A 13,874-nucleotide genomic window follows, 5' to 3' on the forward strand; every position below is an offset into this window, starting at 1 on the left:
TAACACCCATCCTGGGACTCAGACCCATGTAGGTCAAAACATTGTTCTTTCTCTGCGATAAATCACCTGGGAGCATTTAATAAGTGTACAGATATAGTTCATTTTTCTTCTGTTTTATTACCTTTTGTTACACTACACCTGTACCAAATATTAATGTTCCTTTAAATGTAAAAAAAAAATCCATCTCATTGTGTGCACTGTTCTATTCATCCCCACACTGCCATAGTTTGAAAGTTACTGTTCTGTCACATTACCTTAGTGTGAGCTGAATTGTGATAGCATAAGGCTACCTCTATAATCCATAATGTAGTACAAGGAGGCCTATGGGCTCCCCTTCCTTCTGCTTGATCGACCTTCACTGGTCCCCTTCTGCAAGATGCCTTCAAGATCCAACATCTAGCTGATGAAGTAACTTCATTGTGGAGCTACACAGAGCAGAGCTTGACCCCTGACCCCTGCTGTGTGTGTGTGTGTGTGTGTGTGTGTGTGTGTGTGTGTGCGTAGATCCACTCTTCTACTCTGGTTCATGTGATTCAGCCGGTAATGACTCAGAAAGCTGAATCATATGCGTACTGATTGCAGCCTTGGTTCTTTCAAGGTTAGCTCAATGCTATGATCGACAAAAGACAGACGAAAATGTATTTGCTCATAAGGTTTATCTTAGGTTGCCTTGAAGAGACCAAGGGGAAATTTTCCAGTAATGAAATACATTTTTTCGTTTTTTTTTTTTCTTAATTGCTCATATGATACCTTACTGTATGTACCTGTCAGGTGACCCACAAGGACATCTCTCTCTCAGCACAAGTGTATTCAATCAATCACACTTCTTTCCTTCTACCGCCATCCCCCTGGGTGATTTAATCTCTGCTGCCATTGGATCATCTCTCTTCCCTTCAGGTTGTGCCTAAAAGACCTGTGACCAGCCAGTTTCAGGCGTGAATCCCAGCTGAAATGCAAATGTATCCTTGAGCAAGATTGCTTCAGTTAATATCCAGCTGGTTAAACGGATCATATGTGCAATGTAAATTGTTGTGCATAAGTTACCCTGGATGCACTGAGGGTGTCTATTAATCCAATGTACAGTAATGCGCCATTTTTTTTCGCTCAAACAGTACAATGCTTTACTCACAAAATTGATAAACTTGATACATCGGGGTGGCAGTGTAGCGTAGTGGTCAGGATCAGGACTCATAACCAAAAGGTTGTGGGCTTGATTGCCCACTGGGGCAATGCTGCTGTACCCTTGGGCAAGGTGCTTATCCCACAACTGCCTCAATAAATATCCAGCTGTATAAATGGGGAACATATAAAAATTGTAGCCTATGTAAGTCACTCTGGATAAGAGCATCTGCTAAATGACAATAATGTAATGTCAAAACTTTTACTTTCAACTGCAGATAGTTTAGTCCAGATTAAAATGACAATCATAGACTAAAGGTAAGTAGGAACACAATAAATTTCACCTGCAACATAACCGCAGTGTAACCTAAGCATGACTCAAAAGTCTTAATGTGTTGTTCATTACCTCAAAGGTCAGCAAATGTGCATACTAAAAGCAAGGGTACTGGTTTTCAGGCAGGCAGATATCCATTTCCTTCCAAAACGTTTTCACATCGTCACATCCCCATTAATAATGTGTGAGAAATAAATGTCAATTATTTGTACAATTCCCTACAACAGTTTTTTTATATGGGTTTTCAAGTGTGCAAGTGATTTCCTTGAAATATTAAAGCCATTTATCATTTATTGAAATGTTGATATTTCTCACTTCATTTATGTTCATTTTGTCTCCCTATAATACACTATAAAATTGTCCATGCTCTCTCTGCCTGTTAGAATGATGGTAGAGCGCTACTAAAATGAATATAAATTCAAATTTCTCTCAGGAAGACATGAATCAGCACACCAAGAGCACATTATATCCAAGGCCTTGTTAAGTGTCTGTAAGTCTGTATTTTTGTATTAAGTGATCAATAATTGTTTTTATTATAATTCATATATTATAATATTATGCTTTTTAATATAAATGTGTAGCAACAACAATAAATGTGTACAATCAAGGACATAAGCAGAGCTGAGGCAATGAATTCTGGGATTGTATGAGAGTTAGAGGTTAGAAGTAGGTTATGAAGTCATTAAAGGATTTAAACTTTATGCTGTTCTCAGTTGTTAAAATATATTTTCATCCAAACATTTTAATATGGATAAAGATAAGATAACAACATATTACATTTAAAATTTATGGTATATTTGCTCTTTAAGGGAATGCAGTGATTATAAAGTGAACAGTAATGATTCAAACCATTATAGAGCAGTACAACTGGGCCACCTTGTCTAGATAATACCATAGAGATCTTTTGTGGAACAGCACTATGTCAGCATAAAAACTCTTTTAAAAAGCTATTGCATCCCTATGGAAAAAAAAACATTTAATGCTTTTAGTTAAAAAGCTTCAAATGTCACCACGTGATTGACAACTGAAAAAAGAACTGATGGAACTAAACATAAATTTTCATTGAAGAGTGAAAAAAGTACTCCATAACTATGCTGCTCCACTTTTAAGCATCTTGTGAAACTTACTGTACAGACACATTTTCCAAGTACTGGCATACATTATAGAAGCAGCACCATCTGGAGCGAATGCACCCATCAAAAGCTTTGTCATTCTTTAGGTGACAATACAAGGGGAAAAGCAATTTGCAGTCGAAAGCCTGCTCTGGGATGGAAAAGGCGTTCATCAATAAAACATACATCAAAGTACTTTACATCCAAACAAACAAACATATATATATATATATATATATATATATATACACACACACACACACACACACACACACACACACACACATAATGGATAAATCTTATGAGTTGCAGTAGACTCTTGGTTCAGCAAACATTTTCCTCTTCAGGATTAATCTGGAGTACCAAGCATTCGGTGAAGAGATCTTCAAGGCACCAGAGGGCATTGATCGCTCCTCCTCACCCACAGTGAAATAAAATGCCAAAATGAGACACCCCCCCACCACCACCACCATCACCATCACCCTCCAAGTGCCAGCTGCAGACTCTAAAGCCTCTGCATGCACAACCAATGCCCTCACTCCTGCTACTTTGTCTGGGGAGTGTTAAGTGCACTTTGGTTGCTCTTATGTGAAAATCAGAATCCTTTGTGATTTCAAGCGTATGCAATTTACAACAAAGAAGAACAAAAGAGGAGGAAAAATAAACCCAACTCAACCACAGATTTACATTATAAGTACCATTGAATTTTCTGGGGAAAAAATAAATAAATAAAAGGAAAATAAAAACCTTCCAGAATTTCTAAACATTAAATCAAAAACAATATTCTCACCTCTCATTGCATTTGATATGAAAGACCTGAATGGTGAGACAAAATCTAAGAAAGGTTAAAATTGCCCACTGTTATGGATAAAGAACTTACTCTGGCTCTTCTAAGAGCCTGTACTCACCACAACATCTGGCTCACTGTGATTTGATGATTAGCGCCCATTTTCTGTGTGCTGGTGATGGGGTTCTAAGTGCCCCTCAGAGCCTTTCTATGGTGATCCTCTGATGTTGCTCCTGCAGAATGCTGTTCTGTATATTACACTTCAATGTAGTATGCTCTGCAGTTACATCAAGAAAGAGGCCGTGTCGTCATATCCATATCTTGCTGGCAACCAAGAACAGTAGTTACTGATTACTCAGTGCGGTGCAACCAGCTATCTGTTTGACTTTGTGTTCCTGCACATCCGTTTACAGCTAGGTTTCACTCAGGCCTGTTACACCAGTTCAAAGACAGACTTGAACACAAAGACAGGCTTTGGTAAATCCCTCGAGAGTCAGAGCTAATTATAAATATCAGAGAAAGTTTTCTTCAGTAATGTGTCGACTCAGAAGCAGTCCTATTGGGAAATATTAATGAGAAGACTCATTATCAGATGGTTTCCTTTTTTGTTTTCCAACAGATCGCATAATTAAATTTCCAAAATGATCAAGCAGGAAAAAAGAATTAATTTACTTGAGAAGCAATTAGTCTTTTCCTTTTTATCTTTGCTGAGCAAGTTACTTATTCATGCCTTTTTACTGGTCTTATAAATGACATGTCCTATAATAGTTAAATGCAATATGTCTTTGCACTCCACCGCATTTTAACGGTATCTTATACCTGGCTATGCCATTCCCCATTGCTGAGCCCGACAAATCGTTCTATTTCTGATCACCAGCAGAATAAACATGTGTTAGCCATTGCGTCATACTAATATCCCGCGTATTATCATCAGCCAGAATGGCGACATTTAGCCTAGCTCTCCAGTCATTTAAAATATGTGTTAATATTTCATGTGCTCCGCTGAAGCTTTTCATCCTTCGCTCGCCAGAAAGGAACTGTTACGTCAAAGCACGACTAGATTCATCGAGGAAGATGGCGGTTGGGACCCAGAGCGCCAGCCGGCCACAAATCACTTCCAGTGCATAATTCATGAGCGAAGTTCCACAACGGGGCTGAGAGGTAATAGCGGCCATTGTGTGGAGGGAATCTGTTCGGGGTAGTTTGACACAACGCAGATAACAAGCCTCCGCTCAGGTGTACAGGAAAACGCCGTTAATCGCTCTCCATTCCCCGCAGTAGAACAGGCTGGATGCGGGGGAGACGCAATTATTTTCTGCATGCAACCCAGCAGCGATGCTTTTCTCGAAGCTGCGACAAACGCTCACTCTCTCGATTCTCAGCCACGTCGATTAATATGAATGAAAGAGTGCCGGTCCATTATTTACAATTGTTCTCATAATGCGGGGCATGAAAAAAGGCAAAAACAAAAACAAAGACCGAGCCCAATCACTTCTTTCTGTTTCAGCAGGATTTCCGTGAAAGCGAGCTTTGAAACATTGTTGCCATAACAATTACTCCGGCTTCAAGTCAGACTCCAAAGTTTGGATTTGACCTACTTTTACCCACAACTCAGACACAAGTCTGTGTGTGAATACACAATGTGAACAAATATGAAAGAATGTCTTAAAAAGCTGAACAAATGGAGATTATGGCACGGTGATGAGAGACTAAAAAGAAAACTTCACAAGCCTTTGCTCGGATGCAGTACCAGAAGCTCTGGCAAACAAACAGTCTAAAGGGAATTGGGTAGAGATATCAACTGGGCTAATTGCAGGCCTTAATGAAAGCTTAGTCAGTCACTAAAACTATGCAGTGCAAAGGACACATAAGCACACCCTGTTTGTTCCAGGTGATCCACACACAGCAAAGAAACAAACGTCCAGATGACATATCCTCCTGAAGAGGATGTTTCCTCTTGGGGTAGTAGTGTGACATAGTTGTAAGGAACAGGGTTCATAACCGAGAGGTTGCTGGTTTGATTCCCTGCTGGGGCACTGCTGTTGAACCATTGGGCACGGTACTTAACCCACAGTTGCTTCAGTAAATTTATGTTACATTTAGATTGATTCGTTTGGCAGACACTTTTATCCAAAGCAATTTAAAAATGAGGCAGAGTACAATACACAGGAAAGCCATACACAGAGTCACAAGTATACAGCTGTATGAATGTAAATGCAACCTATGTATGTGACTCTGGACAAGAGTGTGTTAAATGAAAGCAATGTAATGAAGAACATCCACTTTAAAGGGAAATGTTCTGTGTGCACCACCATGGTGAACACTTCCAGCTTCACCCCTAGTTTTGATAACTTCTGGCTTGGTGCTGACTGATAGAGCATGTGGCATGCATGCACTCTAACCCATCTCTCCAGCACATTAGTTAGCTGGGAAAGCTAGTCCTGTTAGTCCTACCCCTTTACTGCTTCATTGCTTTACATTGCTTCTTTGCTTGGCTGACACCCATGCACACTGTAGCTTACACATCATCCAAACTGGATATTTACCAAAGCGATTCAAGTTACAAGGGCTGCTCTTTGCCACTGCCCCACTCTGCTGCTCATGGTAACTGTCTACTACAACTCACCGTGAAGCAGTCTGCTGCTTAGCTTTTTATTGTCTCACTGCCAGTCAAAGCATGTTCAGATTGGTTAGCTTACTAGTTATTATTCACATGGAGGTTTTGTCATTTGCTACCTCATGTTACTTTACCTCTGCCCACTCTGTTAGCCAGCTGGCAATTTAATTGGCTACCTTATCTAGCTCATTACAGGCCAGACCATGTGATTTTCACTGGACAACCACATGGACTGGCCTATGATGAGACAATGATAGCTAGCATTTTATTCAAATTTATCTTAGCAAAGGATATGCTGATAAAAAATACATATTTAGAGAGAAAAATTTCTAGAATCTGGGACATTAGCATTGCAAAAAATGGATAGCTAAAGTTGAGCAGTCAAAGCTGCTCCATTGTGGTGAACCATTGAGAAAGTAACATAATGTGCATGTAATTTCAGACTGAAATGGAGGAAGTGCTAGCTGTTGCCAAAATAGGGAATCAATGTGCCTGAAAATGCTGCATAAGCTTCTCCTGTAGCAGGAGTGCGGTTTAATCAAGTCTCATTGGTGTCATAAAGCAGGTCTTCTGTACTTTAACTTTTCAATTCACTTGGAAACTTTTTTTCACACTGCAGAGTCCTCATGATGGAGAATCTCATAAAAAATAAATAGTGCACACACACACACACACACACACACACACACACACATAAATCTTCAAACTGATACTCCTACTTTCAAATGATAATACAGACAAGCTGATTAATGTCCATATTACGATGTTCCTCTGGTTTTAATCTTTATTAAAATAGATCTGCTGCACTCATAAGTAATAGGTCTGCAACTCTGAATAATGAGGCCTAGGGTCAGGCAGAAGATTAGTGGTGCTTTGAGGAGTTTTTACTCCTGAGTCTCGACTTGTGTGTTTCTTTATATGCTTTTTTTTTGGCTGGATCTTTCCATCCCAGGCTGGATTCTGCTTTCCTCTGTTCTTGAAACGTGCACGGCCCAGTCCATCACAGCCAGATCTGACAATTCAGATCGGTGAACCACTCCTTTATGCACCAGCAGGATTTCTGACTACACATGGATTAGAAACAACTTCTGAAGCGTGCCTAGTACAAAAGCTGAAAGGCCTTTAATCTTCCCAAGACAAAATATGACGACTACCCTACACAGCATGGTTTTTTTTGTCTTTTTGCTGTTTATATTTTTAGCTAGCCTTTTGAGAGGAAAAAAAGAAAATTCCTGTGCGCTGAAGCTAAATGACAAACCCACCTGTCGTGAGTGCTTTCAGGCTCAGGCTCTCGCCCTCAGGCTCTCCCGAGCATCATTATTTGATGAAACAGTATCGGTGTCCCTGCCACCTTTTGTTCACACGATCCATCGCTGAATTATTCAGAGGAGGGACAGGCAGCGGGCGGCCGGAGCGCATCTCACCGAGCCGCAGCCTGCCGCAGGTGAGCCTAGCGTTCGGACGGACCCTGGTGTGACTCGCGTCCGACTCCTGCCCGATTCCCGCCCGACTCCCGCTGCCATGACCGAGCGCCAGAGGAAGCCGAGCCCGCACCGGCACGAAGGCAAACCGCGGAAGGTGCGGTTCAAGATCGCCTCCTCCTACAGTGGCCGGGTGCTGAAGCACGTGTATGAGGACGGACAGGAACTCGAGAGCCCCGGGGAGAAGTACCCCCACAGCTTCATCCACGGGAAGATGCCCCACCACCTGGAGATGGACCAACTCTGCGGCTTCGAGGGCCTGGAGGAGTCCGGTCTCTACCCCACCACGGGACTGATCGCCCAGAGGATAAATGTCTACAGAGGCATGACGAATTACAGGCCCCCTGCTTACGAAGAACTGTCAGATGCAGATTCTAAAGTGAGTACTGGGACTGCTTTCCTTGCGTACATTGTTGTCATTTAGCAGACATCTTTTCTAGACTGAGTTACATCAGTTACAGTTTTTTCATGTTATCTGGATATTTACGGAAGCAATTCTGAGTCAAGTACCCTGCCAAAGGGCACAGCTACAATGCCCGAGTGGAGAATCAAACCAGCAGCCTGCTCCTTACCACTGTACTACACTGCCGCCCTGTAGTAGAAGGATCAGGTGAAGCAGGATGGTGAAGGTGTGTTTCTGCTCAGCAGTCTGGCACAGTGGTAAGGAGCAGCTATTATAACCCAAAGGTTGCTGGTTTGGTCCTCTGGTGGGGAACTGCTGTTGTACCCTTAAGTGCTTAAACGAAGGTTTTCAGTAAATATCCAACTGTATGAATGGAAGGTATGTATGCTTTTTACAATTGCTCTAGATGAGGGCATCTGCTTAGCTAATAAATAAACATAATAATAACAATTGGCATAAGCACAGTGATATCTGTTAAATGGTGCAGAGTTTTTTAGAGAGCCTGCCTCTGTGTTGTATGTGAAGAGAGAAAGAAGAATGCACAGACCAATGAACAGTGAGACCAGGTCAAGTTAAAGCACCCGTGAGACATCCCACTCTATGATGGATGTGAAATTCAGCTCCTACACCTTGAAAGCTTGAAATAAAACAGGGCTGTCAGACGTCCGTCCATTCAAGTTGTGTGGTTACCTTTTTGCTCATTCACCTGGTAATGTCAGAGAACCGTTCATTTTTGGGACTGTGTTAAGTCAAATGCACGCATTTCAAGCAATGTCTTTGTGTACAAATTGTTACACAGGCACACAATTTTGAAAGGCGAGCTACAGCCTGCTTGAGGAACAGTAGGCGATGGAATGGCTATATTTAACAGATGACATTTGTGTCTGAATAAGGTTCCTCTCAATAATTCACAGCTGTCATATTAAAGTACGTAATTTAAGATATTAAAGTCACTGAGAGAAGACTTCATCTGAACTGCTTTGATGTTATTGTCATGAATGCAGTGCAGTGCTCATTTCCACTTGACCCGAGTGTCTTTCATCTCTGTCTCACAGTCGCCGGTTCTGGACTTTGGGAAGATAATCATCTACACCAGCAATCTGCGAATAATCAGGTCCCCTCAGAGGAAGGGCGAGTTAACAAAAAGTGTTCCCCTGGGCCGAGAGGGAGGGGGCGATTATTCGCACGGGCAGGATGGAGAGGGCAAGCCAAGGCGGCGGGCTTTGTGTGGCGCCGGGGAAGAGCAACCCCAGCACCCAGCATATGAGGTATCCCTGACCATGCTCATCTCTCAGGCGGCCTGGTCACTGGCAGAACCTGCTCTCCCTCCTTCACTGTGGCTGACAGCAACACAAATGTGCATGATCTTTAAGACACTTAAGTCACAATGTCCTGCTTAATGCATGTTTTTAACTGTCACTTCAATGCTGACTTCTTGTCTCTCTTTCTCCCCTTCGCCCTTTCTCTTTTTTTTTTACCAAAAACAGCCATTTTCTCTCTCTCCCTGTCCGTCTCTCTCTCTCTCTCTCTCTCTCTCACACACTCGCTTTCTCCCTCCCTTCCTCTCTCCCCCTTCTCTCTTTCATTTTTACATGTGTAAGAGCACCTTCTTATCCGTATAGGTTTACATAACCAGCCCATCTCCCCTTACCATGGCGCTGTTGTGCAGACTGCCCCCCTGTGGTCGGAAGCGGAACTGCTGCTGCCCTGTTTGAAATCCGTTGCCATTTGAAACCTGACTGTTTGTTCGTTTGTTTTCCCTGTTTTGTCTGCGTGGCGCAGGGTGCTCCGAGCTGCCCGCAGTGTGGAGGCTCGGGCTGCGCCCCTTGCTCCCTGTGCCACGGAAGCAAGCTGTCGATGCTGGCCAACCGCTTCAACGAGTCCATTCCGGACCTGCGGTGCCAGGCGTGTTACCCCGACGGGCTGCAGCGCTGCCAGTCGTGCGCGCAGTAGCGGGACGGACGGCGTCGCGGGGGCCGCGTGACGCGCTGCAGAGACGGTGCAGGGGAGGTGCATTAATAACGATAATAGAACAGAAGCAACATCTGCTGCGTGATGAGCGTGCAGGACTGCATGTTAATGTATTGACAACAGTCAGCGGGGAAGATGATGCAGAGGCAATGTGGAAAAAACTGACTGCGAAAAAGAAGGGGTCTTATTTAATAAAGTATTGAATCAGAGGTGGCACATGCTGTATACACACACAAAAACACGCACACTGGAGATACAAGTGCAATTTAAAACAGTGAAGTTTGGTATGTCTTATTTCATTAGTACACAGCAAAGCAGTGTCCTTAATCCCGGCAGGGATGGTGCTGTATTTACTTGTATTGCTTATGTTGAATTAGCAGGTCGTAAAGCAGACTCTGTAACCTAACAAAGATTGTTTGTTTGTTAATTTGTCTCATTAGCCCGCTTGCAGCAGTATCCTTACCTTAATGACAGTGTGCTTATTGAATTTATCAAAGCGTTTTAAAACCACTTGAGGACGCTGGAGGTCTGGGGGATAAGTGTGGGAAAGGAGTCACGTCTGTTTCCGCATGATGGGAAAAAGATACATGAACTTCAAAATGTCACTGAACACAAGCGAGATGTGTACTAGTACAGAGATCATTAGAGCTTAATCTGGAAGATGAAAAGAAAATAGAAAAAAAAAATCAAACGATAAAATACAGAACACATTATTATTATGTAATTGCTTGAATGTATTATTAAAAGTGAAGGACTGTTCAGCACAGAGGCTCGAATTCAATATTCCTTCGCCGCCAACCTCCATGGCCTGTTTCACAGATTCATCTTTCATGACCTGGTGGTAATAAGCCACACATTCTCTTGTCTGACACCTTTTCCATCTGTGGAAAATTTCCTGGCTCCTCCCCTTCTCTCTCAGCCTGCTTTCCACCATAGTTGCTCCACAGTCGTTGATGACACTTCAATCAACCTTCTATCAAATGGTCACTTACATTATGAAATATTTTTAGTGTATGAAATATTTTGTCATTGTCATGGTACTGTCATGTTTGTCTGGCTTTATGAAGGCCAACAATTTATCTCAAGTCTCCAAATTACATATGCAACTGTATTAGAATCGCCTTTCTTTCTGTATTTATAAATGTTTTGTGTGTGTGTGTGTGTGTGTGTGTGTGTGTGTTTGTGTGTGTGAATGCAGCCAAAACTATTCTAATTGTGTGCAACCTCTAATTGAGAGTCTGAAAGGCAACCTTTCAGGAGAATGTATTGTTCATTTTTTAGATGCATGGGATTCCCAAAGCTTTGCAGTGTAGATCATTTGAACAGATACCCAGAGACAAGTAGGCAGATCTGAATGAATGTTTTCTTGAGACTAGCACATTTGAATGCAAGCCAGCATTGCAGCAACAGCAAAACAAACCAATGAACAACCGTAGCATTTTGATTCACAGGTTGATGCAATGGTTATTTTATATTTTGTTGAGAGGAGTTGTAATATGTTGTGTATTTGAGTTGCATTTTCATTATGTATTAATAGTAATTACTAATGTACTATGTACCAACAGTGTTTCACTCACTGAATGTCAAGCTTCAAGGCAAATACACAGCGGTGATATTGTATATTCTGGTATTCATAAAATCTATGTGTAATCTATCGTCCAACCTCATTTCAGATATGGCCTGACTCCGTATCGTAAATGTCAGACTCATTTGCTTGCTTTATTTAGAGGACTTTATTATGAACCTCCCAAGTCCAAATGACTTGCTTCACACCCCCAAGAATAAATAATTCACTGTTTTAGTCTGTACACAAAGTTTAAGATGTGCATTTATTTTTTTCTTAAAACGAGTATTAAACATTCATCATCTTCAGCAGTGCATGAGGAATTTTTTGAAATACACGGCTTTTAAGAGCCAGAAATAGATCCTCACCTAACTTATTTATGCTCTATATTAATGCAGATTTATGTTTCCACAGCAGTTTCCCCACACCCCTCATGAATGTTGTGGTTTTTTCACACGTATAATCTTATCTTTTCACTCATGCACGTGTTATGACATCTTCCATCAATATGGACACCCCCTCCATTGATTGGTGGTTACTCGCTGTAATTAAATGTTACCTACACTAAATCTAATATCATGATTATCATTATTGGAAGCGTCGAGATGGTAAAAAAGCAAAAACTGTCTATTAGGCATCATATAATTTTGATGACATCTTATAATTTAATGTGATCAGACATGAGCCATCGTCTAATGTAAAACATGTAGAAATTTGACGTGATCATAAATTATAGTTGATAAATGCCTTAAATTGGTTAAATTACCTCTGTAGGCTGTCTGGCAATGATTCAGGTTGTTCAGGTTATTTTATCGTCTGTGGTGTTCCCAGTCCTTTTTCTCAGTTCTGAAGGAGGAAACAGCCCCAGAAGCGAGCATCTTTCCCTCACAGCAAGGCATTTTCACTGAGTGGAAGCTGCAGTAATGAGCTTTTACCACTAGAAGGAGTCACAGCCATATAACAGTGCCTGTTCAGTTGTTATTCCAATCTCAAGCTACACCTTTGGCATTCACAGAGCTGTCTCTCTACATAACTATGCAGGTGAATGGCAGGAACAGTATCAGAGTCCTTTAGCCTTCAGGGCTTTCTCTTGGTAGCAAATAGAGTAGTTATTAATAGGGTGCTGTAGCCTTTAACTGTTACTCCAGCAAAGATATATTTTCAGATTTAAATGCCATGTCAGTGATAAGGGAGATCTGTCTGTACGTTTTCCCATCCAAATCGAACAGTCTTTTTATGCCTCTGTTCTATGGTCTATATATACACATAACTATATGTATACTATACTGTATGGATGATTTAGTCAGAGTACATGCCTAACCATTCTGACATATGTTGACAATTTATTTCACTCGTGCTCAGCCTACAGATAAATGCTGTGACACGTGAAATGCTGGAAATGTGCAATCTGTTGGCCTTTAGAGAAGTGGCACAGAGGTTCATTTATTTTATATTAACCCTTTTTAGAGCACATCTCAGGAATTATTTATGGAATGAGGATGTCAACCTGCAATCACGTTCCTCCTTGTGGCCTACAAAACACGATGCATTTTATGGAAGTTTCATTCTCTGCAGGGACACATTTTACTAAAAATTACTCATGAGCTGATATATTTTTCTTTTTTTTTTCTTTTTTTTGTATGCATTTGTTGAGAATGTCTGCAGATACAACAAACTAAGGAAAAAATAATGACCAAATATGACTTAACACTCAGACTGCCAGAAGCCAACCATTTACATACTGTAGAACATTAAAATAAATATATTGATATATTGTACTGCATCGCACACATAGCCGTGTTTACAATCCTAGGAAGCATTTATCAATTCGGTTCAATTCAGTACTGCTTTGCTGGCAGTACAAACCAAAGCAATGTTGCCAAAGCAGGTGCATAAAATTTTAAATGCAACAGTATAAGTAAGTATGTATGACTGAGAAGTACAACATAAAACACAAGTATATGAATACAAATAGCATTGATATATGTAAGGTAAACCTAAGCAGTAGAGGCTGATATACTGTACTACTAAAGTCAGTTTACTGCAGGAATACTAATCAAAACCATGCTAAAAATAAATATACTGCCCTTATGTGCCAGTATATAAAAACTATATATGTCAGATACACATTCAAGTGTATACAGTTTCAAATGCATTTCAAAACATATGCAGTATACTCCATTTGCATATGGATATATAGGGAGAGGAGTTACCCAAAATAGAAAGGGATGTATGGCAGGGTACGAAATCCATTGGATTAGAATGTAATTTTAAAAAGGAGGAATCATTATTCAGGGTAAGTTTAGCCAATCTCCAAATGGAACTCGTGAACTGTGCATATACAGTTGCTGTGTCGGTCCACTTCTTGAAAGCTTTGCTCATGCTCGGAGCCACAACAGCAGCAACAACATCAGAAAAAACAACTGTCCTTTTACCACAACAGCACAGAGCTCGAAATGTATTACTTGTAGCAGCATGATGTTGTT

The 13,874-nt window shown here is 41.2% G+C and overlaps 1 protein-coding gene across 1 annotated transcript; it reads left to right on the forward strand.

The window, feature by feature from the left end:
* The first annotated feature begins 7,218 nt into the window (after positions 1-7,218).
* Positions 7,219-9,806, forward strand: LOC118774543 (glutaredoxin domain-containing cysteine-rich protein 2). Its single transcript, XM_036523892.1, has 4 exons — positions 7,219-7,236; positions 7,356-7,829; positions 8,909-9,121; positions 9,636-9,806. Exons 1-4 carry the CDS (start codon positions 7,219-7,221, stop codon positions 9,804-9,806), a joined length of 876 nt encoding a protein of 291 aa, XP_036379785.1.
* The last annotated feature ends 4,068 nt before the right edge of the window (positions 9,807-13,874 follow it).

The sequence above is a fragment of the Megalops cyprinoides genome, chromosome 3 (genome assembly GCF_013368585.1).
Source record: "Megalops cyprinoides isolate fMegCyp1 chromosome 3, fMegCyp1.pri, whole genome shotgun sequence".
Taxonomy (NCBI): Eukaryota; Metazoa; Chordata; class Actinopteri; order Elopiformes; family Megalopidae; genus Megalops; species Megalops cyprinoides.